This window comes from Metopolophium dirhodum, chromosome 1, assembly GCF_019925205.1.
Source record: "Metopolophium dirhodum isolate CAU chromosome 1, ASM1992520v1, whole genome shotgun sequence".
Lineage (NCBI taxonomy): Eukaryota > Metazoa > Arthropoda > Insecta > Hemiptera > Aphididae > Metopolophium > Metopolophium dirhodum.
The window spans coordinates 68,380,352-68,408,152 of NC_083560.1; the positions used below are offsets into that span (position 1 = coordinate 68,380,352).

Here is a 27,801-nt window from a genome sequence, read left to right on the forward strand (position 1 = left end):
GTGCCGAGAAAGCCGAAGGCATAAAACTCGGTCAAAGTAAAGCTATAAAGATAATAATAATACATTTTAATAATAATAATATAAAACATAAACACTACTCACCACACGGCTCCGACGGAGCGGTTTACCGGCGGGAGGACAACAATAATGTACCACAATAACAACAAGTACAATAATAATAATATAATAATAATACCCTAAATAAGTACCGGCCACGGTGAGAATAGTAATAAAGATGTACCCAAAACGTTACCAGTAAATTAGTGTGGGTCCCGTGCCGCCCCTCGGCGCATCAGCGAAACGCGTGCTACTCGCTCATGGTACCGGGAGCTCAGACGGGAAAAAAGGTAGTGATGGCTTTTGCTGGTGTCGGTCAGTTCTTTGCGACCTTTGGTGGCACGGAACACGACAGGTGAGGGAGGGGGGCACATACGTACAGATAACGTGAGTGGCCGGTACTCTGGGCCGTGGGTACTAGGAGGGGAGCGTGTGTGCGACTGCCGGAACGGTGGTGCAGTACGGCGGAGACTGAGGCGCGGGGGATAGTATTTCTTATCTATCTCGTCGCATTTCGCGCTCTCCGGTACCTGCTAGTACAATTATAAACTATGGTAGTATCGTTTGCGTTGGACGTCACAGAAACCCCCCCATGAAAGTTCGATACATCGGAGAGAGCTTTCATGGATGACGATGTTTGAATGTATGTAAAAAATATTAAAAATAATTATAAAAGTATAAAGTATAAAAGTTTTATAAAGGTATGAAAACCTTAACGATAAACTGCTTTAATGTCCGTCAAAAATGCAATAAATAAATCAGGTTCTTCTTTTCTAGCAACTTTCCAACAGTAGTGGTTGAGAATTTGAGATGCGATTGCAAAAGTTGCATGGTTGTGCCTCTCATCGTATTCATGATTTTTGTTTTTGCATCCAACCATGATCTCTCTATGCGTGTGAGCTTTCGTCAAAGGATCAACGTAGTTTTGCTGGTGGTTAATAGTGTTATGAATACATCCATTATCTTTCAAACATCTATAGGCTGCCCAGTCGTCTGAATGAATAATAGAGTATGAAGAACATAAAAATATCGGCAGTCAGAACCATTTTTAAGCCCAAAAACCCAAGGTCCATCGACTCTTCGTCCATGGTTTCTACCGTTATGTAGTTCAGCATCACTGTCTTCCGATGAAGCGGGTTGATCGCCATTAAGTAACCTTCTTGGATTATATTTCCTTTTTCCGGCAAATCTTACCTCATCAATCTGTATTGAATTTTGGATTTATAACAGTTCCCAGCATCTTTGGTCGTTTTTGAACAATACTTGAACATACTTCACGACACATATAAACCAGTCAGTAACTGTCTCCTGGCATCTACCTGTTAGGGTGGCTGTTGTTCTTAAAGGTATGTCCAATACAAAAAAAATACCAATTCTAATATTTCCGTCAGTTTTAGTTTACTATTAGACTTGTTGTTCAAGTCCTCATAGTGAAAAAATGTATTGCCTTGTGCCCTTGTCGTACACTGCGCGAAGTCTGGCACCCTTTTTTTTTGCACCGAAGAACCGGACGAAATTCACCCCCGCGATCGCGTTTTCTACTATTTACCATTTCACTACCGCACTTATGGCATAGTAACGTTTTGTTGGCAGTGTCTAATAAGCCATGCTCCCTTAAAAATGCAGTGGCATTTTCTTCACTACAGACGACGGTCGAATAGAACTCTTTTAATTGCATGATGATATGCACTAATACACGGTTAGGTTACTGATCGATGGCTGTTCGGTTACTAACAAACTTATTAAATACACTACCACACTGTGGTATATCAGTGATTTTGTCTTTTAGTATAAATATAGGCGGAAAATACAAAACTATATCGTAGGTATACATTATATTACAGCAAATTATATTTGGGTCAATTTTATCTTTTAATGTTTTTTTTTTATCGCTGCTCAGATATGCGGTCTACATACATGTTTGTAGACCGCGTCCTGTCGGTAGACAACATAATATCCGAGCAGCACCAGATTTTTCATAAGTTTGTCGACATTTATATATAAAAAAAAAATGTCTACAAGGAAATCAAATTAAATTTTTATGAACGTTCGAATTCATATGTAGCTGTTTTGTTATCTTATTGTTATTCAAAAACGAATAACTGTAGATACATGAAAATTTTATATTTTATACCCATAACATTTTGAAAATATTTTGACTCTTTTTGAGCTGTTTACGGACATTGTCAGTTTTCAATTTTTTAGTTTTTTTTTCTATTAATTTGTTGGGTAAAAAATAGTGAAAATTTAATGCAATGCTCCTGATATATTGTTATAATAACAGTTGAAAATTATTAAAAATACATAGGCAAAATTTGTTTTATAAGCATTTAAAATTAGAATTTTGACAAAATTTATAAAATTTAAAATTTAATAATTATTTTGTAGTTAAAAATGTATAAAATGTTCAACTTTTATAGCTAAGGATTGAAAATTTAAAACAAGGTTCATGTAAATAGGTTATATATAATTTACTTTATTCACAATAATATCATCAATTAATATACTTGGTAATTTCATAGGCTGATTGACCGTTTTCGATTAGAGCCGTTTTTCTTATACAATGATATTATATCATTGAATTCAAATTTAACATCATCCATTACAACGACCCACTTGTAACCTACTGTACAGCAGAGTGACATCCACTTGCCCACCTTTTTTTGTTTTAGGTTTTAAGAAGTTAATGTAGGTAATTGAAGAATCTGGGCTAGTTGTAACCAATATTTGTATAGTTTTATTTCTTATACTAAAATCATTGATTATAAATACTACTTATTAGAACTTATAATCAATAGTAAAATGTTTATTAAAATTAGACATTGCTTTTATAGAAATATAAATTATAAATGGCATACATATACATTTTACAAAAAAACTGGACTAACAATCTAAATGTATAAAACAAATTACTTGTTAACTTCATAGTACATAATGTTTAAGATCTCATATGTTGGTTCACTATCCAGTTAATTTTATATTATGAAGAAAAAGGTAAGGTTAGGTTATTATTATATATCACTAAAGAGTAAAAATGTAACTTATCAAGCCCAGATATGCAAAAAATATTATAGACTATACACTCAGGTTACCTACCTTGTAGCTATCACCTATTATCTTTTTGTAGTAATACTATAAAAATAAATAATTCTCAAATTCTCAAGATATAAAATTTAATATATCTACATTTTACATAATGTTTAGAAAATGTTGGGTTCCTAAAAGACATTTTTATCGGAATGAAATACTTTAAAAAATATTCTAAATAGTTATTCACAATACTACCTAAGACTGCAGTAAAAGTCCATATAGCTACTTGTTAGAATTTATAAAATATTAAATAATATGCATAAATTACATATTTTGTTAAAATATTTGTATACACAACACAAATACATTGTTATGATATTATAATTAATCAATAGGTACCTACAGGCTACAATATAATTAAGAATAAAAAATAGTAATTGCTAATTGGAATTTATTATAAAGCACGTAGCTCTATAATTAATAATTGTTATTGATTATACTTTATTTGCTTATTGCTATTTATCATTTATGCCGTACATTCATCCGACAAAACAAAATAAAGCAACCCTACGCACTACTAGCGCCCTACGCTAGTGGTAGATATGTGTACCTACTAGTCAACCGTATTTCTGGACCGCTTGGTTGGCAGGCGATAGCTAACCTGTATATCTTAAACCGTGATAAAACTGATGACAAATAAAAATAATTCAAAGACAAACAGTAACTATCAGCAATAGATAATTTAATAATTTTGTAAAAATGTTTTTATTGAACATTATAAAAGTCAATATTGATCTCTAATCGAAACCTTCGTCTTTTTTCTGCTTTAGAGCATCCTAAAACAAATAAACAATTTTTAAATTAAATTATATAATTAATTTTTAGGTAGGTACCTGCCTACAGATAATATTAGGTATAGATAGAAACACATAATAATAATATATATTATATAGCCATATAGGTATTTATGATTAGGATTCGGGATTCAGGATATTTAATGTTTATATTATAAGGTAGTTGTTGAGGTTAACTATTCTAGGCAAGATATAAATTTGAAATGGTGAAATTAAGTTTAAAGACTAACTACATATTTCGTTATATTTACAAAAAATGAATTTTCAACGAATTTAAGCATGTGGGTACTGTCTATATTGGTTATTAGTGAGTAGAAAATGCTTAATGTACCTACACCATTACGATTTATACAGTTAAAAATAAGGATTATCAAATATGTTAGTGTTATTATTCATATTAGTGATACACAACCAATTGGCGACGAGTAAAATAATATTTAATGTTAGAAAATTGATTTATTTTTCATTATAATATAAGTCGTAATCGCAATCACATTAGAAGTTTTGTGTGTTGTAATTGTAGTTAATACTAATAACAAATGACTAGTCCTAATAAGTACCAACTTAAGAACCAACTGCAATCAAGTAATCAGGTCACCAGAAATGTTCGAAACAAGTGTGGACATTACAATTTTTAATTAAAATTGACTAACTTTTCCTTGGTAAATAAAATCTATAAACAATATAGGTAGACAATATATTTTTATCAAGATTGAAAATTTCAAAATCTACGATCAATTAAATGAAATTAATTTATTTTGATGTATCGTAACACATCTCATTCAACAATACGAGAAAAACCAATTTAGCTAATGTTAGGCTAACTTCGAATGTTCGACTCGTATACAATTTGACATGTTACTACCATATACAAGTAAAGTAGGTACCTATAGTCTTTGACCTAGGATAATATAATTTGATACAAGTAAAGTAATCTTTGAACAATAAATATCGCAAATAAACAATGGTGGTAATAGGAAAATATCATTTGATGTAGGGGATAAAGATCTAGTTAAAGGTTATAGGAAGAATAATAATAAATGGGCAAAGGGTAAAATTATTAAATTCATCAGGTACAATATGAATGGTTAAAAACTTAATGACAAATTATTAATAAAAACATAATCATTAGTCATTGATGAATCATTGACACCACCAAGTAATTCTATTTCACTTATACCCGCTAGAAATATAAATGAAATTTTGAAAACGCCCAAAAATGTACAGATCAAAATATGAATCCTATAGTTATAATAGTAAAAACACACAGACCCGCAATTAGATCTAGAAAACTGCCTCACCGATATTATCCGAGTGATTGACTAATGTTATTCATTCTGTTATAATTTTATATTACTCGTTTGTAAGAAATAATAAGATAGAAATTGAGTATTACAGGTACTAAATAATACATTTTTTTATACGGAGAGAGATGTTGAATATTCAGCATTTATGTATGCTACATGTAGTTTAACTAGTTTAAGTATCATATTACGATTGAGGGGAGGGGGTCTGTTAACAACGGTTATTAGTGAGTAGAGAATATGTAATGTGCCTCTACCTACACCATTACGATGTATACAGTTAACAATAATTATGAACTATAAAATACAACACAGCCTATTAATTATAAGTAATATTACTTTTATGATAGCCATTTAGCATTACCCAGAGGCCAGAGGACACCACAAGAAGGTGACTTTTACTGTCCTCCAAAAATTATTTAATTAGGTAATTATAAAAGAAAAAGTTTTCATGAATCATAGAAGGAATCTGGGAAAGAGTTATGGTGTGCTGAGCATCTACCAATATTAAAACGATCTCCCCCCACTCCCGTAGTGGATAGGTAATAGATAGGTATCAGATATGTATTTACCCGGACTCCGAAGCTCACTGACTAAAGCAGCACATTTTGTTTAGTTATTGTGAAAATATTAAAAATATAATATTTAACATGGTTGTAATGAATATGGTGATTGGAAGAGAGTTCAAACACTTCAAACGCATTCAACAACCCCCACCTCCCCCCCCCCCCCAAAAAAAAATAATTTGTAATAATAGATAGTATAACCAGTAGATAACGGTAAAAATATTATAAAAAAAAAATCATTATTAAAAAATTATGAAGAATTAGTAGATACCTATATTTATTTCTTACTATGTAAAACTATTTTTTTACAAAAACAACAATTGACTGAGATAATGAATGCCTCTCATTCAAAAAACTTCCCGATAAATTCTCTAAATTAAATGTATTATCGAAACCCTTATCAAATATGCTAATTGTACATAATTGTACAGATTGTATATATCATTGTGTAAAATAAAAAAAAAAAAAAATTAAACATAAAATTGAACATATAAGGTATTTATAAAAATTATGGTTTTCATTTTTTAATATTATGGTATCGTATAGAAAATTGGTGTCCACTAAATGTGTAGAAATTAAAAATATATGCATTTTATTTTAAATTAATTATAAAACTATTATTATTACCAACAATTATTACCTTGAAACGTTCTTCGAACAAAGAAAGTTCAGCCAAAAGATCAGTTAACGAGTTGGTTAAAGCATCTTGTGGTGTATACTCAGGACAGCTTGTTTGTATACGAAGTTCAAATTTATGTTCCAAAGGATGGGGTAGTTTGTATCCGGCAAATAGTACATTGGGGTCTTTAAGTAATTGGCTATTCAAAAAAATAATAGTATCTTATTATATTTTATTCAACACAATAATAATGAGTAATGACCAACTTCAATCATTATGTGTGATCACTGATCATCTATCACTTACTTCCTGATCATATTTCCCAATGTGTGATCTTCTTTGTTTATAGTGAATATTGCTGCATTCACAACTTTTGTGTCCAACTCTTTGACGATTCTAAAATAATATTATTTTCCTTAACCAAATGTCTATAAAAATATATAATACTTATACCAAACTCACTTTTTTTCTCCGTCATACAATAAAAATGATTCAAACGTCGGTGGTGCGTTCATGTTTACTGTTTACTTTTGGAAAGCTTAAATTTAACTTTAGCGTGGCCGTGCAAGTGTCAAAAATCTGATAAATATAATCAAGCCTTAGGTGCTCTTCGATGAATGACATAAATATATGGTGAACGTTTTCGTAGATAGTTTGGCATAAGAGCGTAAACAACGAATAAGTGATTGTTGCACCTACGCAGCGCCACCATTGCACCGTCCGGGGGTTGAGTCACTGCGAGGGTTGGGGCCTGTGAGTAGGGAGAAATTTAGGGTGGAACGGTGTTATGGAATATGGACAGATCGATACACAATACGTACTTTGGTGTTCAACGTTCTGACATGGTATATTATTATCAGGGTTGGGATTTTATAGCATTTGCATATTTCTTATGAGATGCTTAAAAAATAGCAGAGTAAGCTAAAAATGTGTTTCATGATACAGAGAACTCAAATTAAAAATTTTATTTTGCTTTTTTTTGCATATTTTACGATTTTTTAGTTTTTATTGCTTTTTTGGGATTTTTTGAGACTTTTTTGCATTTTTACCTGTTTTTGAATCAAAATCTGTCAAAATTTTATGAAATTATATTATAGTAAACGTGTTTTTAGATTTTTGTCAATTGAATTATCAAATAAATTGTAAATGTACCTATAGATTAAGTTAATAGGCCGATTACGATGATGCAACGCCGTACAGCGTTAATATATAGGTTTTATATAATACTACGATAATTTCGTATTAGATATTTGGTTCTAATTTTTGTTATCTACTAATTTTGTTGGGTTTTTTTTGTCGATTTCTACTGCGATTATTAATCGCCGATTATCAACGTTGTATTAGTCGTCTCGTGTGCCTGTACTCGTGTGTTACGTTGTATTTTCGCCGTTTATGTGTAGTAACTTTGTTTTAAAATGCCAAAAGTTAAATCATCTCTTTCGTGTAAACTCAATAATTTTGTATCAGAGTTCGGCGAAGAAGTGTTTAAGGTAGATGACAATGTATTATTTTGTCAATTATGTGAGTGTAAAGTGAACAGTGAAAAAAAATTTAACATAACTCAGCACTTAAAAACAGATAAACATATTAAAGCAACGAAGCGCCATCAAAATAAAATTGAAAAAAAACAACAGTTTCTTACGAGCTACCAAAAAAACTCTTTTAATGTCGATTTATGTAAAGCATTTATAGCGGCAAACATTCCTTTAAATAAATTATCTAATCCAATATTTCGACAATTTCTTGAAACGTACATGAAAAATCCGATTCCAGATCAAACCACGTTAAGAAAGTTATATGTGGATAATATATATAACGAGACTATGGAAAACATTCGTTCTAAATTATCTTCTAAGCGAATATGGGTCAGCATCGATGAAACAACCGATGTCGAAGGACGGTATATAGCAAATGTGATTGTCGGCAGTCTTGAAGCCGACCGTCAAGGTGTCGTATTTTTACTTCATACTGAAGAACTAGGAAAAACAAATTTTTCTTCTATCAGTCAGCTATTCAACAAGTCAATGGGTATATTGTGGCCGAACGGAGTACAACATTAACATGTTCTTTTATTTGTATCAGACGCCGCACCATATATGGTAAAGGCAGGGACGGCTCTCCAAGTTTTCTATTCTAAAATGCTACACGTGACGTGTGCAGCCCATGGTTTGCACAGAGTAGCAGAACAGGTTAGATCTCATTTCAGTACAGTGGATAAGTTAATAGCAAGTGTTAAACAAGTATTTAAAAAAGCTCCGAGTCGGTTACAATTATTTAAAAATGAACTTCCTGGAGTAAAGTTGCCGCCAGAACCAGTTATTACACGTTGGGGAACCTGGCTTAATGCAGCTACCTATTATTGCGAGAATATACAAGCTGTTCGTCATATTATTGGATTACTCGACCAAGAAGATGCGATTAGTATTCAAAAAGCAAAAAAATGTTTAGACAACCCTAATCTTGAAAATAACTTGGCATACATTAAATCAAATTTTTCTATTTTATCTGTAGCCATTGATAAATTGCAAGCGAAAAATATGTCCTTAGCTACATCATTAAATATTATTGAAAATATCGAAGAAACACTGAAAACACTAAATGGTGAACATGGTAAACATATATATTTCAAATTAAAAAACGTTTTAGAAAAAAATAGTGGTTTGTCTAAATTAAAACATATTTCAAATATCTTGGATGGCGAAGAAAATACAAATATTGGTGAATTACTTGGTGAACTTACATGTAGCGATATTGTATATTTCAAATATGCACCAATTGTATCAGTGGACGTCGAACGTTCATTTTCGACGTACAAGACTTTGTTGGCAGACAACCGCCGTAAATTCAAATTCGATAATCTGGCCAAGCATTTAATAATTCAATGTAACACTCAAGGTAAACATTTTAAATCGCTTACTTTTTATATAAAATTTTTTAAAATAATTAATTGGGTAATTTTTTTACAGACCTTCAGGATTCTGACCAGAGTGACTAAACTATAAGTATACCTAATAATTTCAAATTTGTAAGTGATTACTTAATAAATTTCTTTTTTTCATATTTTGTTGTTTTTATTGCATATTTTTAACGCATATTTAGCGAAAGTTAAGGTCATATTATAGCGCATATTTATGCAATTTTAAGTGCTATAAAATCCCAACCCTGGTAATAAATAATAGTATGCAGCTAGCAGGTAAACGAAATAATAATTGAAAGATGTAAATTCCTTGAATTATTTTCGTTTATAAATCATAATATATATATTTATATTATAAGAAAAATAAGTTTGGTAATACGAAAACTATATTTAATAAATTAATAACTATATAACTGTATATTATAAAAACAATAAATATATGTATAATTGTCGTAGTCGCCGTCATCAACAATTTCCTGGGGAAAAAAAATCATTACTTTGCTAAAAATAAACAAAAATCGACTACCGTCGACCGCGGCACTCAACGTGTTAACGAATAATAGATTAATAATGGACTTCGGACACACACACACGTGCGCTCACACACACACACACGCACACACACACACACACGTGCGCGCGCAACTCCAATTTCTCTCCTCTAGTTTAGTAAGAAGTTTCACTTCTACCACGTGTACGATGCTAGACATGATTTTTTTTACTTTTTTCGACGAATCATATGCATTGATAAGTTTCTAAATAATTCATTACAGAAATATATCATTTAAATAAAAAATGCCAGAACATACTTAAGTCTATCTTGTGTTTTAAATAAAATGTGATTATTGGTATGGCGCACACCGTTTTCACGTAGATACTGAATGCGACTGATGCGTCATGCTCTCTCATGTAAAGCTCATTCGGGTTAGTTTAGATTGAGTATAGGAGTCGAATTCTGCCGAGCGAGTATAGCAGTGACGCTTCGACTATCTTTCTCTCTCGCTCTGCTGACTGTTCCTCTCATGCTTAGTCGACTCGAGCCGACTTCACCCGAATGAGCGTTACATAGCCAAGCGTGACGGCTCAGTTAAATTCAGTACCCACAAAAAGTGCTAAACGCGCCTAAAGAAGTTTTCACTTCAAAAAATCTTGATTATCACGATAACGTAAAAACGTTGTACATTACTATACTGAGTGTGAACATTTATAAAAACGTAAAAATGTACACCCTGTAGACCGACCTTAGGTGTAATGGCCGACTGATTTTCTATTATGGCAGCTCTTGCTCACAGATATTATTTCTCCGTGCCTCCTTCCTTTTCATGGTGTCTAAAAATGAAACTAACCATTTTTTTTCCAGGTTCATCATCATTATGAAGGTTTTTCTTTGGGAAACTTTTTAATACTTAATGAATAAATCTTTAATATTATTAGGGTGGACTGGAAATCCTACCTTAGCCATTCGTAGATAAAATATAATTATTATTTATTTTTAACTTTACTGCTAAGGGTTGACTTTGGAATCCCTGTTTCTTTATTTACCTAAATCAGAGATTTCTCTTTATTCGTCATTGTATTTACTGCATTAATGAGCCATTCTTATATCCAATTGTTCAGCAGAGTGATTTTTAATTTTAATACCCAATATCTTTTTTTTGGGTTATCTTATGAATATAACCATAATTTTAATGAATAAATAAATACAATTATTGTCAGATACATTGTGAATATTAAGTATTAGGCATCCACGCATTTTATAAAAACCAAAAAACTGGAAAAAAAAAGTTCTCTGTGTAGAACCTTTTCATTCTTCCAACTAAATGAATATATGATATACCTACTTAGAACTTTTTTTTTTGTAATTCTATACTTTTTTTTTAGTTCTTATCAGAGTTACCGATAATATTTATAATGAAATTTGTTTTTATATTATTTTGATGTTTTTTAATATTTAAATGTTTAATCGAAAACAATTATTAAAATTTTGAGCGAATAAATAAACAAATTGCTTAATGTAGGCACCTACCTAATTTGCAGATTGAGACTACATTATAATTTATAACCCGCTAATACTATAAATAATAAGTAACATTAAATTATCACATTATCGTTAACACGTCTTAACAAAACATTAAAACAAAATAATAAATAAAAAGTGGCGGCAATTGAAATTGATAACATAGTAAATAGTTTTTAAATTCAAACTATAATAATATTATTATTTATTATGACTATATTATTTAAAACACCCATAAGCTGCTGAGGAATTTTCATTTTTTATTAAAGCTTGAAGGCCTGAGTAAGCTACACGCATATAACTAGCCCCGTCACAAGAGTGTCCAATTAGACTTTTTATCCACTGAGTTGATATTCTGTCTTCTCCATGAAATGAAATTTGTTCTTTTTATGTTGTTCAATATATGCTCCAAGAGGAGAATAGTACATTCCCGTTTAACACAGAAGGTCCTTAAAATTCCCTTTTATGTGGTTGGACTAATTTTCTTTATGGCCACTTAGAGCTAATGAGTGATGTGCAAAGTATAATAAACAATCAATAATAGTCTCAACTACTAAACGATTAACAGCTACTTGCTATTTTTGGCTTTTATCGATGAAGGTAGTAAGGTATGGATTATTCTTTAATTTTGATGCAAGCATCAATATGGTCCATTCATATCTCATGAGCCAAAAAATTCTTTCCGATGCTTTATTCCAAGTCCCAATTTTTTCAATAACCCAGCATAGATTGGAATTTTTACCCACTAAAATACAACAGAGACAGACAATTTTATTTTTAGATTAGGAATAAAACATCCATTCTCTTACAAAAGAACTGCCATCTGGGGAGATTTTGATAAACCATGAAACTTGAAAACTTCTACCATTGCGAATAGGGAACTTCCGAAATATTTATTAGTATAATACATTTTATAATATTAGTTAAAACCTACTAAATTTTAGTTAGTACTAAGGCTATACTAAATATTTTAATTAATTATAAAAAAAAACGCATTACAAATAATAATATAATTCCAAATTAAGACACTGATAATGAGTAATACAAATACTCACTTTATCCATGCAAAAGCAATACCATTAAAAAAAAAACAAATAAATAAAAATTAAATACTTACTGAATTAATTAGCTAGCAGAGCCCTTCATTAATTTAAAATGTTAATCAAAATAAATAAGAAGCTAGTAAAAATTAATAAAAACATATAATTAAAAAATACGAAGTCACTACTGAAACCATATATTACAAAACACTGATATATTATATTACAATATATTATGTAACACAAAAATAATCAATGTTTGTTAAACATTATAAACTTGTGTTAATGAACTTCACAATTTAAAATTATTTTAAGTACACATAAAATCGCATAAAATAGATAAATCAAATTAAAACACCAATATTCAAACAGCATAATAACAATTTTTTCTTTATTTTTAAATTGTAAGTTAAAATAAATTATAATGATCAAATAAATCAAATTAAAACACCAGTATTCAAACAGCACAATATTGTTACACAAAGAATAAATGAAATTGTCATACCTGCTGGAAGTTAATCTGTATTGAAGTCAGTACCAACATTTGTCAACTCACATTCTTGGCCTAAAATAAAAACAATTTTTTCTTTATTTTTAAATAACGACACGGTGTAGTGTGAACTCGGCTTTAAGGAATTAAAATGGCAGCGTAAGGGGACGACGTATACTCATAGATATTAAAGAAATATCTTGCGATTAATATCTATGCGTATCTATACTACATTATAATTTATAAATAATTCAATATTATCGCCGAACGGATGTGGAGGTACCTAAATAAAATTACAAACAATACAGCCGCGGTGCAATAGTACATTCTACATTTCTACGTATGCGATTTTATCAGAATTTTAGAAAGAATAAATTCAACTTATTAAGCGAAGGTTGACTAATAACACTTAAAAATCGAATACTTAACAATTATCTTTTATTAAAAATGTTATTCATACCTTTATATAAAATATACAAATCGTAAAAACCGTAAAAGTGTAAAACAGCAATAAGCTTCCTTTCCTTCGTGTTCGTCCTTAGACGTATGAACTCTGAATTATTTTAAATTATTTAAAAGTGAAATTATCAATATCACCCACACTGGGTCGTATTGTCTTCAAATTATATGTACAACAAATACAAATAAAACGAAATAATCCACTGATTGATTAAGTGCGTATAATTTCGGAAGTCAGCGCTCTGATGCGATAAGACACTTTTAGTATCGATCGTCGTCCGTCGAATAGCTGGTATTATTAGAACTATTATTAATACCATAAGTCCATAACGCTATTTATAAATATTATTATTATGCAATATGCATTTGTACAAAATTCAATAAATACTATTTCTCTCCAAAACATATTATAACTTAAACTCTATGAATTATTTTTTTTCAACATAACTACATATTAGCTACCATATAGTTTTCATGACGTAAGCGCGGAGCCCAGGACAAATGTCCCAGTTGACCTACCCTAGGGCCGGCCCTGATCGTTGGAGAAGAGCAACACTTGCAAGATAGCAGCGGGAAGATCTAGAAAAGATCTAGTATAGCTAATACGGTTGTAATCATGTCTATGTTTATGTTATAATATTATATTACTAGCTGATCTCGTGCACTTCGTTGCCCGGAAACCAATAATTATTATTATAATAGCTTCAAAAAACCCATGGCAAAGATAATCAGAAATCTCAAAATCCCTGTTTGAGCACCTCCCGGGGTTGGTCCTCTCCCTTTTTAAATTAGCATATCTTCTGCCCAAAGGTCTAATCTATCTGTGTACTAAATTTAATCAAAATCGATCCAGCCGTTTAGGAATGCATAGAGGACACACACACAGACAGACAGACAAACATTAATTTATATATATATAATATATATATAGATTTATAAAGGTATAGTGTTCAAGTTTAGAAACTATAATACTACGAAAAACCCTTTTCAAATTTTTTCTTTAAAGTATCTATATAACTAAACGTGTTTTCAAAAAGTTTAATAATATGCATTAAGTATTGAGTTTAGGGGAGAAAAAAGTGATTGAACTTCTTAGTGTTCTCTTTTATATTTTTGATTTACTCTACTCCCAATATTACGCCCGAAATATTATTCATAGGTCACGAAAATGACTTACTGTTCGAAGAAATCTATATTTTGTTGGTTTATAAAAAATATATAAATTGCTAATAATTTGTATGCCTGATTTTTGTTTAAAATATGGATATTCATTTTAAACAATTACACAACACGATTGGCCACTCAATAATTAACAACTAGGTATACGTATAGTATAAAATACTATATAGTATTCCAATATTACCCACGGAGTTGGTTTTCCTGAGGACTATACAACGCAGTTGTCTCTGATACCAAACCACTGTGAGTAATCCAATCTGATTTATTAACAGGTTTCCTTAATTTTGAAAATTCAAAATCATTTTTAAATTTTGTCAAATTCTATACTAATGTATAATAGACTTGGTCATTGACCTTCAACTAAAAAAAAAACACATACTTAGCATCTTGACACGGTACGCAGCGGCCACCAGTACAAAGTACAGGTACCGCAGCGACCAGTCTACATTTTTCGGCAACCGCCACTACGGGCTACAGCGCGACAACGCCAACTCCCCCACCACGCCACAAAGGCACAAGGTGGGACGGGAAGGCGAGTCGCGTAGAACGAGTACCGGCCGTCGTAGACCTACAACTAGCATATAACCCACGTCGTGAGTACACACGTTACAACACCATTGCGATCCGATCGATACGCTGAATTGTGGAACCCGCCGTCCGTTGTTCTCTATTGTATTTATTTTTCTTGTACTGTAAAATAAATACGACCTCGTACCGTCATCCGAGTTTTGTGTTGCTCATTTAAAACATCCGAGTGCGAACGCCACCCGCTCCACTCCATCAACGACCGGCTCTCCGCGGACCACCTACCACCACCGTCGTAGCCGCGTCAAATTGGCTCCCCGCAGAGGAATCATCGCCTCAAGACAGCGTAAAGGTAAGAGTTTTTCACGCTGACACATACCTCGGTAGATTGCTTATATTAAGTTAATATTAAGACGTTTAGCCAGGAGTGTGTTTGCCGGTTAGCTAGGATTCCCAGTGAACATTACGTAAGAATTATTTCTAGCACGTAACAGGGAATCCCGCGCAGCCGTGCATAACCGTGATACGGATTGGGAAGTAGTTATATAACAACCGCCACCCCTCCGCAACGCCTACCTTTCGTCCCGCGACATTACCGTCGATAACAGCACAGCGCGCAGGCCAAAACCGGTTTCAGCCGCTGCAGCCGTCAACTGCCGCCGCCGAGTACGTCGACCCAGTTCTGCTATTCTGGGAACGCAACGGCGGCACCGTCAACAGCTGACCTACTAACGTAATCGCTGATAAACTTCCGTAAACAGCGCACAAAATTTACGTCAAAAAAAAAAAAAGTCTCTAAACCACGTACACACACCAAACACAAGCTACCTCACCGACCAACTGCTTAACGACAGCATTTGTAATTAAATCATACATAATGACTGGTAAAACGTTACAACAGTTATCGTCGGTGGAGCTGCGTAGCGAGTGCTCGGCCCGCGGACTCAGTGTGTCCGGGTCGAAGTCGGATGTGTATGTCAGGCTAGAGGAGCACCTTAGGGAAATCGGACTAGTTCCCGAGAACGTGAGGTTTGAACCAGTGCAGGCCCCAATCACAGGATTAGGGGACGGTACTGGACAACAACCACACGTTCGATCAACGCTGCTAAGCACGGACGTCAGTCAGATTTTCGGACCATCGGCTAGGGGTATCTCGACAAGCCATACGGCAAGTCAAGGACCAACGGACGATCGGCCAGAGGACTGCGACAACCAGCTGACCATGCAACAGGGCCAGTCCGCACACCCATTAGATACCGACATTTTCAAAACCGCAGCGGAACAACTGCAAAAGTTAAAACTGGCGTTGCCACAAACGAACGACACAACGTCGTTCGAGGCACGCCTAATGGCGCTCGAGGCAAGCATGACGCGGTTCTTTACGGAATCGCGCACGACCGCCACGCAGCAGCCACACGACTTTGCAGTCCCGCGGTACACCAACCACCCGTCACCCGTACACATAACAACTCGCACACACGATAGTTACCAGTCGGGTAGGTCGTATGAGCGCAACGAAGGCGGCGCTCAGCCGAGCGCCAGCCACACTGCCGCCACGAACAACCGACCGTTCTTCACGCGCGACGGTCAACACGACTATACGGGTCACACCACACACGCGTCACAACACGCGTCATATGAAGCACGCGTACAGGAACGTTCGGTACTAATACCGTACGAGGACTTGCGTACAGCAAGAGCCTCGTTACCCGAGTTCACAGGAACTAGGGCCGAGGACCCCGTACGGTTTATAGACAATACCGAGTCGATTTTGACGCAAGCGCGTATACACCCATCGGGTTGGTGCAGGGCGGTCGAGCCGCAATTAAAAGGAACGGCGAGTACATGGTACAATTCTATCAGGGCACTCGACCTATCCTGGACAGAATTTAGGGAGGAATTTTATGAAAATTTCAATAACGCCGAAATTCAGTCTCGATTGCGCGCCGACATCGTGTCAACACGTCAAACGCCCAGACAGTCGTTAACGGAATTTGTGCTGATTAAAAACCAGCTCGCGCGCCGCGTAAATACCGGCCTATCCGAATCGGAGTTGGTAGGTATTATCGCCGGACTAACGCGTGACACTTTCCGTACACACATACGTCTACACCGGCCATTGACGTTCAGCGAGCTGCGACGCATCGCAGGCGTTTTGGACCCGGTAACGGACAACACCAACCCGCCCCCACAACAATGGGCCCCTAAAACTAAAAAAGGGGTGGAAACCCCACAAACAGCCCCCCCGGTCAAAAAAAAATTTTTTGCGAAAGCAACTGATAATACACCACCGGGGCCGTGCAGATATTGTGGGGAACTCCATTGGAACAGTAAGTGTCCAAACAGACCGACCACGTCGGGAAACGGCGGGGGAGTCGACGAGGACTAGTCCCCCTCATCGACTCATCACCACCCCCCCACTCATCACCACCCACTCTCGGTAGTACACACGGAAAAAATAAGCGTAATCGAAAAGCGCGTAGTACGGTAATTCAACACACAGAACAACCAACTACGAACATTTTTTCCATCCAATCACCACTCGGCACCCGTTCACAGACCCCCAACCTACACCACCCCACCATTGAACACACTCACCTCACCGGTGACACGTGTGTTCAACAACAACCGGCTTATGGGGCAGCCACAGGTGTAGGGACAAAGGCAACAGAGACACGGGTGTTCACCCACACAGGTGACGGGGACACAAGCACACACACCGCGCTTATCCCCGCATTAGGTCAGTCTGCGCAGGTAAGGCAACAGGCGAGCAACGAGGCAACCGATGTTGACAGTATGGTCATGGCGGTTAACACCACCGACCAGACAGTCTCCATCGCGGTTCAGAACCAGTTGTCCCGCTCGACCAATTGCAATACGACTAATAACGGTACGCGAACATGCCAAGACAAAATTCCGACCCCCGCGGTCGAACTCGAATTTCCGTCAGGCTTCGTAACAGCCCTATTAGATTCGCAGGCACAAAAATCATACGTAAACCCGACAGTAGCCCGTAAATACGGCAAAACACCCACCCACGGACCAACAAACACAGTCCGGATGGCGGACGGTCGCACTGCAACAACCAGTGGCACCTCCACATTCGAAGCTAGGATAGGTACACTCGATATAAAATTCGAAGCGACCATCCTAGACAATTTGTATTGCGACGCGTTACTAGGACACGACTTTCTTGTTAACAACGAAGTCTCTTGGGATTACGCCGCGTGCACAATTCACATGGGTAAGCAAATTCGTACGTCGACATGTTGGAAAGGGAAATCTCAACCACCCGCCACTCGTCCCGACCTGTCACAATTAGAATTCGGAAACGACCCCGAAACACGCGCGAAACTAACCAAGATTTTAAATAAATACGCGGTAGTATTCAGCGAAAAAGTAGGACGTACCAAATTAATTGAACACGAAATTCTGCTAAAAGACCCGTCCCCAATCGCGCTCAAACCATACCCATATCCGCAGCAGAAACAAACTGCTATCGACGATATGGTACGCGATATGGAACTCCAGGGGCTCGTAGAACCAAGCACCTCACCATGGGCCGCACCAGTAGTAATGGCAAAGAAAAAAGACGGAACTTTTCGTCTCTGTGTCGACTACAGGAGGCTTAACGACGTTACGGAATCCGACGCGTACCCTATGCCAGATCTCAACAAAATGATTAGGCAAATGCGGGGCGCGAAAATATTCAGCATTTTTGACCTGAAGTCGGGGTACTGGCAAGTGCCGCTACACGAAAATGCACGAAAATATACGGCATTCCGAACACGTAGAGGTCTATATCAGTTCAGAGTCCTCCCCTTCGGTCTAAAGAATAGTCCAATGACTTTCGTGAGACTCATGAACGAGGTCATGAGGGGGTACCAGGATGATTTCGTACAAGTTTACCTGGATGATATTGTAGTATTTTCAAGGGACGAGTACGAACACCAGGCCCACTTAGACAAGGTTCTCGAGCGGCTCAAGAGGTTTGGACTAATGTGCAACACAAAAAAATGTAAAATCGGCCTACGCGAAATTTCATTTTTAGGGCACATCGTAGACTCGGAGGGCATACAAAAACAACCGGAAAAATTGGTATGCATTGACAATTTTCCGGTTCCCAAAAAGGTTAGGGACGTACGTAAATTTTTGGGCGTGTGCAACTCGTACAACCAGTTCGTAGATAATTACGCGGATACCATAGCACCTCTCACTAACTTATTAAAACAGGGAGTACGGTGGAAATGGACAGAGGTGGAACAACGCGCGTTCGAAACAATAAAAAACGCGCTAGTCACATCACCAAAATTGTCGCCACCCGATTATAGCAAACCGTTTTGTCTGCAAACAGATGCAAGCGAAATAGGAGCCGGTGCGGTACTCTTCCAACGGGGTGACAGACCGGAGGAAAGACGCATAGTGTCCTACGCAAGCAAAAAGTTTAGCGAAACACAAACAAGGTACGCCGCGGTCGAACGCGAGTGCCTAGCGATAATCTGGGCGACAGACAAATTCCGTCCATACCTAGAAACCCGACGTTTCGAACTCCTCACCGACAACTCGGCACTAACATGGTTACACAGGGCTAAAGACAAAAATTCAAAATTAACACGTTGGTCACTACAACTAGCTAATTTGGATTTTAGTACGGTACACGTCCCGGGAATACAAAACGAAGCACCCGATTTGTTATCTCGTGACCCGGCACCGGGCACACCTGTAGACGAAGATCGACTTGAGGAAAAATTGGTAGGGGCGCCCACAGCGCCGACAACCAGTGTTGACCTCGAATCTGACCGAATATTTTCCATGTTCGATAACCACGTTAGTGACGACACACCACTCACCGCGACGACTCTCGAAAAATGGCAGTCCGAAGACGCCACAATCCGCGAAGTAGTCGCCGGTCACAGGTGGGTCGGGCCAGCGCGGAACACTAGGAGCACAAAATCGGGAACGAACACATACGTTTTTTCCGAAGGTCTCTTACGCGTAAACGTAGGCACCCACACACCCGTCGTGATACCAAAAACCAAAGCACAACATGCAATTTGGAGGTGTCACGATCACGTCTTATCCAACCACCCGGGTTGGAAAGAGACGTACCGGGCGGTTCGACAACGGTACTATTGGAAAGGTCAAAAAAACGACGTCAGGTTATATGTCGGTGCGTGCCACGTATGTGCGTGCACGAAACCACTAAACTCACGTCCAAACGACCCAATGCAACCAAGAACCCCCCGTGAACCATGGGAAGTTATCAGTGTCGATCTCATGGGCCCATACCCACGTTCTGGTAAGGGAAAATCGTACATACTGGTAGCAACCGACTGTTTTAGTAGGTGGACCGAGGCTTACCCCTTAGGAACAGCAACCTCTAAAACAATAATCGAAACGTTAGAACGCGAGTTCTTTTCGCGTTTCGGTTACCCCCGCGTGTGTCTCAGTGATAACGGCCCACAGTTTGTGTCAAACGAAATGATGAACGCGCTAGAACGCTGGGGGGCACAGGGTTGGACGACCCCAATCTACCACCCGAGGGCCAACCCAGTCGAACGCCGTAATCAAGATTTAAAAAAAGGGTTACGCGCACAACTAGTAACGGGCAAACATAAATCTTGGGACACGAAACTACCCTCAATCCTATTTTCGATACGGAACAGGTGCAACGAACAGACATGCTACCCACCCGCGGTCCTTGTCCTCGGCAGAGAGTGCAAGAGACCCGGAGATTGGGCGCTGTCTAAAGCGGCGCCGGTACACATCAAAAAAACACAGGAAGAGAGGGTAGAGCGGGAAAAACGTATTTTAGGCAAAAAGGTAGTGGTAAAACCAAGCACGAACACCGGCACACCGGTGAAGTTCGGCAAGGGCGACGTAGTCTACTACAAAGCACACCACTTATCTAAGGCACACAAAGATTTTCACGCCGGTTTCGCACCAAAGTGGTGGGGACCGGTAAGACTGGCGAAACAGGTCGGGAAAGGAGTCTTCCAAACCGACCAACAACCACCGCGGAAAATACATGTGTCATGCTTAAAACGGGCACCGATAGGCCAACATTAAATAAACAATTGTCTGTAATAATAATCATTTACAGACAACATGACCGGCCAACAGCAGGAGAAGTGGCAGCAGGTGGCCGAGTTAATCCAACGGCTGGGGCTGGTATCCGGTGGCCAGGATGAGCCGCGAACAGCCGCCCAGGTCGCGAGGATGACTACCCGCCAACTCCTGCAGGATCCAGTGCGGGCGGCCATCTACAACCGGGGCTGGGCGGACCGTACGATGGACATCCAGCGGAGGTTGCGGCCACACCGACCACCATCAACATCAACACCCGGCAGCCGCACACCGTCCCTGACAAGGCCACCACCCCCAGCAACGACACCTGCCCCCGTAACACCTGCGGAGCCGGCACCGGTACCCAGGCAAACGGGGGTACTCCCCGGCCCAACGTGAAAGGTGAGGACGGAGGCGCAGCAGGCACGGAACCGCCGGAAATTCCAGCAGCTAAAGGAAAAGAGGAAAGCCAGGGAAAGCGAGGCAAGCCAACAACGTCGGCTTGCCAAGCAACCCGCGCCAACCTCAGACCCGGAAGCAGCCGGCACGCCTCCGGCCAACCCAACACCGATGGAGGTGGACAAACCGGCATCCAAGGACGGCAAGTCCGAGGAGCCGGGACAGCCCACCAGCCAGGAGTCACCAGACCAATCAGAGGCCACGGTGGACATAACCGAGGCAGATTGGCTGGTGGCGTTCGAGGGGATGCCGGAGTTAGACGACACTCACTCGTTCTACACTCCGGTAGGGTCCCCAAAACACCCCCAGTAACACACACGGGCGCGGGCAAGTCTACCTCAAGCGAAAGCCAGAGGTAGTACAAGCCACCCCCTCCCCTAATAGCACACAGACACCGGTACAAGTGTACCCCGTGTGACGGTTTGGCGGGGGAGTATGACACGGTACGCAGCGGCCACCAGTACAAAGTACAGGTACCGCAGCGACCAGTCTACATTTTTCGGCAACCGCCACTACGGGCTACAGCGCGACAACGCCAACTCCCCCACCACGCCACAAAGGCACAAGGTGGGACGGGAAGGCGAGTCGCGTAGAACGAGTACCGGCCGTCGTAGACCTACAACTAGCATATAACCCACGTCGTGAGTACACACGTTACAACACCATTGCGATCCGATCGATACGCTGAATTGTGGAACCCGCCGTCCGTTGTTCTCTATTGTATTTATTTTTCTTGTACTGTAAAATAAATACGACCTCGTACCGTCATCCGAGTTTTGTGTTGCTCATTTAAAACATCCGAGTGCGAACGCCACCCGCTCCACTCCATCAACGACCGGCTCTCCGCGGACCACCTACCACCACCGTCGTAGCCGCGTCAATCTAAGTAGAAACCAAATACTCATAAATCATAATAAAAACCATTTTAACTCTTTGAGCAGCCTCGGTATACGTAAATGCAATCCAGAGAGTAGCTTAGAAATGAAAAACTGGAAAAAAATTATGAGCGAAGACGTATATGTACGTCCTTTTTTCATGTATTGATAAATGAAAATAAACCGATTGATTGAAATTAAACTTCACAGATGGTAGCACATATTTTATATAAGGTATTTTACGGTAATGAAACATAAACAATGAAATTAAAAGGAATTCGCGGGAAAAACGTATACGTCTATGCTCCTCAAAAGGTTAAAAGTTTTTATCACGTATCGTATTCTAATCTCCTATGCTAACTATAGTTTGGACCTCTACAATTAATTACATTTTCATAATACGAATGCAGCTTGCCGTCGTCTAATAATTCATCAGGGTATGCAATATCATACTTCATCGACTTTGCTTTGTCCATCGCGTTTTTCCTAAACGAAAAAAAAAATAATAATGTCATAATATTTTTTATGTTTACCTACTCTTTGTATCTATTTTTATTTAGTACTAGTTCAACTGAAGTTAAAACTTCACCTTGTTTCATCGTCCATCCACTCATTTGATAATAGTATTTTGTACAGTTCATTTTTTATACTGTTCACCATTTCTAAAGTATTATTTTTAGTGTTTTAATTGGAAAACTGTCGAACGTACATCGATCCTGCGGCAATTTTAAATAATTCTACTAAAACTGATATTTATTACACAATTTTTTGGGATGATTAGACAAGTTGCTGGCCCAAATGACCATCCATTTTGCCCTTCATTTCTTCAGTTGTATATGATGCTTTCGGTATATTCTTTAATCAAACCACCGAAAAATGGAAACTGTAATATAAATGAAAGAACTAATATATTATTCATGTTTGGTAAAAGTTACAACTCAAGAATTAAATAATATTCATTCCAAATTTTTAGATAATGTGCCTATTATTACTTTAACCGAGATTAAAGAAATTGTAAACGAAAACAATAATTGTTCTATACGTATCAATAAAATTGAAAAACTGAAAGAAAAATTGAATAAAATTTCCGATGAGGGATCTAGATGAGATATTTTTAGAACACAATTATTCGGATACTACTGTTTTTGATTTCATAGTGTACTTCTTAGCTGGGTAAATATGATTTAAATAAGATCAATTTACCTCTACCAAACTAATTAATCATAATAATATCCAGCAATTCTTTTATTTTTTGTAATTTTACAGATATATGGCAAAACGGATAACGTCGAAAACTAAATGTAAGTCATGTGCATCTGGTTTAAAGAACCTTAATGCAACAACTTATGGTACAAATGCTGATTTGGTAATTGCGAAGAGTAGAGGATATCTTACCCACTCAGACAGCAATCTGTTCCAAATTTTAAAAGCTTTGGAAAATTCTCTTACAAAATGTATTGATTCTCCAAATGCTTTTGAAGAAACCTATGAAGACTTCTGTAATAAAAATATTTATTTTGAATTTCCATGTGCAGAACACCGGCTGACTATATTAACGGACATTTGTACTCATAATATAATTATGAGAATGCAACAATACACTTTTATGCAAAACCAAAACAGCAAAAAATTAAACAAAACTAAAAAAAAAATAATCTAAATTAGTTAACACATAGGTATAACACATAATTAACCCAATTACTTAGTTAAACCATAAAATAAATATAATTTCTCCATACTACAAATATGTATAATACAGTTTTGATTTTTAGTTATAATATTTTAAATACTTTGTAGAATTTGTTAATAATAATTATGTTTGTCTATTGAATTAATTGATTAATAAATATAATAGATTCAAAATAATACTAAAAAAAAAAAATAGTTATTAGTATATTCTAAGACCGAGTCATATATAAAATATTGTAGTTGTAAACATTTTTTTTTTTTTAATAGTCCACTAGAAGCACTAGTGCCGGGGGTCCGATTCATACTCTATTGGGAAAACAGAAACATATAATCTATATTATAAAATATTAAAGACAACAATTATTATTATTATTTTTTTTTTTTTATTAAAGAAGATAGCCTCGATGACGGGATCATTGGCTTGTTTTACATAGGTACTAAACTTAAACTAAATTATTAACAATTATTATTATTTTCTGAATGAACATTGTTATGGACATGGTTATCGTTCAAAATATACAGTTGAAAATAGTAGAACATAGGTATATAGAATAAGTAATAACGTGTAAACGTATTATAGAAGTAGTATCTTAGTAGTATTGTTGATTACCGTCTCAGGTATATGCATTACGCACCATTAAGAAGTACTCTTACTCGCGTCTCGCGTCGCTGCCATACGGATTATAATATTATACTACTTTTACTAATCGTATTCGTTATTAATTATTCAATTACATTTAATTAAATAATTATTGAACATTTAACTTAAGATAATGTCAACGCAATATTTGTTCACTCTCAGACACACGCGCAACATAGATAAACCACTTCCACCTAACATTATTTTTATAAATTTTTATTAATCTTAGAGTAAAATTACTTATAACAAAAATTATAGAGGATAATATTTTTGAGGGTTTGACATTTAGATTTAGATTTTATTATTACATAACTTTGTATTCGACTTACAAAATAAAAAAAAATGTTAAAAATTGTTTTGAAACAATATTTAAACAAATCTATATGTCATGCTCTCAAAAATATTATTCTCTATAATTTTAGTGCTAGGTTATTTAATATTTTGCTCTAAGATGACTCAAAAACATAAAAAAAACGACACTGCGTAAATGCATTTTGTCTATATTGCACGTGGCCGCGTGGGACAGAGAGAGAGAAAACCAACAGTGCGCTGGCATCCTCTTAATATAGATAATAATTAATTCATACGATTATAATTGATAGGCTTACTAACCATGACTATTCGAGAACGTGATAAGTTCAGAAAATATGAATCAGGAAACGTAAAACGAGAAAAAAAAATGGAAGGCTGAGGAGTTTATGCAGAAACATAGGGTAGGTACCATGAACAAATTTTTAACCATATTTAAAAATGAAGATATTGAAATCACTGAAAACCCAAAACAATCCAGTTCTTCATATTTACATAATACTCCAAATATTATAGGTGACGTCTACAAATGCTTATGTTCCCTTCGCAATGTTAAATCTGTTGGTCCTGATGGTATCCAGGGTGATTTCTTGTACAAACTTCGATCTGTTCTTGCAGAACCATTATGGTTATTGTTTAGGCGTTCTTTCGACTCGGGTATTTTTCCGTCTGCACTTAAACTTGGCTCTATTAGACCCATACTTAAGTCGGGTGATTCAACTGATGTTTCAAACTATCGTCCCATAACTATCCTCCCACATTTATCCAAAATATTTGAAACGCTTGTTCTTAATTCGATTCGTTCTCCCTTGAACCATATCCTAATTGATAAGCAGCATGGCTTCCGTCCTGGAAGATCAACTCTTACTTGTAACCTTAGTCTACATTCATATATATATGATTCTTTTCGCGATAATTGCCAAGTAGATGTAATCTACACAGATTTCTCCAAGGCTTTCGACCGCGTTGATCACAATCATCTTATGTCAACTCTAGACTCCATAGGAATCGGCGAACCATTACTTTCCTGGTTTCGCTCATACATTTCAAATAGGATCCAATGGGTAACTGTTGATTCCACCTCTTCGGACCGCTTTACCCCCTCCTCAGGTGTACCACAAGGTGCTGTTCTTTCTCCTCTCCTGTTTGCCCTATTCGTAAACTCAGCGGTCTCCGTCCTCCAGCATGCCAAACTCCTTATCTTTGCTGATGATATGAAAATCTTTTTCCGTATAAAATCCATCTCTGACTATCACCTTCTTTAAAACGACCTTCAACGATTAGTTGCGTGGGGTGAATCTTTGGGGCTAGCTCTTAATATAGCTAAATGTTCAGTTATGACTTTTAGTCGTATTAATGCTGTAATCGAGCATATTTACACTGTAAACAATACCGCCTTAAAAACCTGTAATAATTATGTAAAGGATTTAGGATTTACTCTCACACGGAACTTGTGCCCTAATATGCATATTCAGATAATATGTTGCAAGGCTCTTAAACTGCTTGGTTTCATAAACCGTGTCTCTTCTGATTTCCACTTTCTCTCCCCTTTAAAAACTCTTTTCTGCTCCTTGGTCCGTCCCATCCTATAGTATGGTTCCGTCCTCTGGGACCCGTCCACCGCTTCCGCACGTAGCATGATAGAAAGGGTTCAAAGAAAATTCCTCCGTCAAGCTGCTTACAAACTAAAGATAGTCTGTCCACCCCACGATTACACACCAATCCAACACCTCTTTTCCTTAGAAAGCCTCACCGATCGTCGTCATTCGGCTAACCTGACATTTCTATCCAATCTCCTTTCATCTAAAATTGACAGTCCTGAATTACTATCTCATGTCTCATTTAATGTCCCCTCTCGCCGTACACGATCATCTGTTCCATTTCATATACCTTTCTCTTCCTCAAACTACTATCTTAACTCACCAATCATCCGTCTTATGCGCATTGCCAACACTGACCCTTCATTCTCTCTCTGATATTGAGCCACGTTTCCATAAACTATTAAAACTATTATTATTATACTTTTATATTCATGTATTAAAGGGTTCGTCCCGTATTGTAAAAATAAAATAAAAAAAATATATTAAACGATGACATTGAAATTATACTGAAAACCCAAAACAATTAAGTTCATCATATTTAGATAACACTCCAAGTATAATATTAAATGAAGATATCGAAATTAATGAAAATCCAAAACAATCAAGTTCTTTATATTTAGAAAACACTCCAAATATTTTCAATATTGATGAAAATTCAACTGAAAACTATATTTTAGAAAGTAACAATAAGTTTATAGGAAAAATGTTATTGGTAATAATGATTGCTTAAAAAATCAATCACATATATGGGGTGACCCTGGAAACTGGCCTAGCCATATAGACAGTCAAATAAGATATGATATAATTAAGTTATAGGACCAATCCGCTTAGTGGATTATGAATTTCCAAAGACTCTTCAAAATGATGGCTCTAAACGATAATTTACCAAAAACTTGTAAACAAATGAAATTAATAAATGGTGAAAAAACTGATAGAGTTTGGCTTGTTTATTCGATTACGAAAAACTGCGTGTTTTGTTATAGTTGTAAGCTTTTCTCTTCTGAAAACCCCCACCTCAACCATCTAAGTACTATCGGAACAAACGACTGGAAACACTTGCCTGAGAAACTTATAACTCATGAGCGTTCTGTTCAGCATTTTAAAT

At 36.7% G+C, this 27,801-nt stretch overlaps 1 protein-coding gene and 2 pseudogenes across 1 annotated transcript; 2 read left to right on the forward strand and 1 right to left on the reverse strand.

The window, feature by feature from the left end:
• Window positions 1-3,884: 3,884 nt before the first annotated feature.
• On the reverse strand, window positions 3,885-7,069 carry LOC132936920 (DNA-directed RNA polymerase II subunit RPB11-like). Its single transcript, XM_061003730.1, has 4 exons — window positions 6,893-7,069; window positions 6,737-6,826; window positions 6,452-6,629; window positions 3,885-3,923 (listed from the first exon to the last, which is right to left on the reverse strand). The coding sequence occupies exons 1-4, from the start codon at window positions 6,943-6,945 to the stop codon at window positions 3,885-3,887; spliced, it is 360 nt and encodes a 119-aa protein (XP_060859713.1). The 5' UTR covers window positions 6,946-7,069.
• Window positions 7,070-15,141: 8,072 nt separating this feature from the next.
• LOC132937236 (proteoglycan 4-like) lies at window positions 15,142-22,029 on the forward strand (annotated as a pseudogene).
• Window positions 22,030-23,296: 1,267 nt separating this feature from the next.
• LOC132941003 (uncharacterized) lies at window positions 23,297-24,117 on the forward strand (annotated as a pseudogene).
• Window positions 24,118-27,801: the final 3,684 nt, after the last annotated feature.

Excerpts from the sequence above, each read along its gene's own strand:
- LOC132936920 (XM_061003730.1), bottom strand. The coding sequence starts at position 6,945 with ATGAACGCACCACCGACGTTTGAATCATTTTTATTGTATGACGGAGAA. Across the intron at positions 6,827-6,892 it reads TTGTATGACGGAGAAAAAAA|AATCGTCAAAGAGTTGGACA; the intron begins GTGAGTTTGGTA and ends ATATTATTTTAG. Across the intron at positions 3,924-6,451 it reads TGTTCGAAGAACGTTTCAAG|GATGCTCTAAAGCAGAAAAA; the intron begins GTAATAATTGTT and ends TATTTGTTTTAG.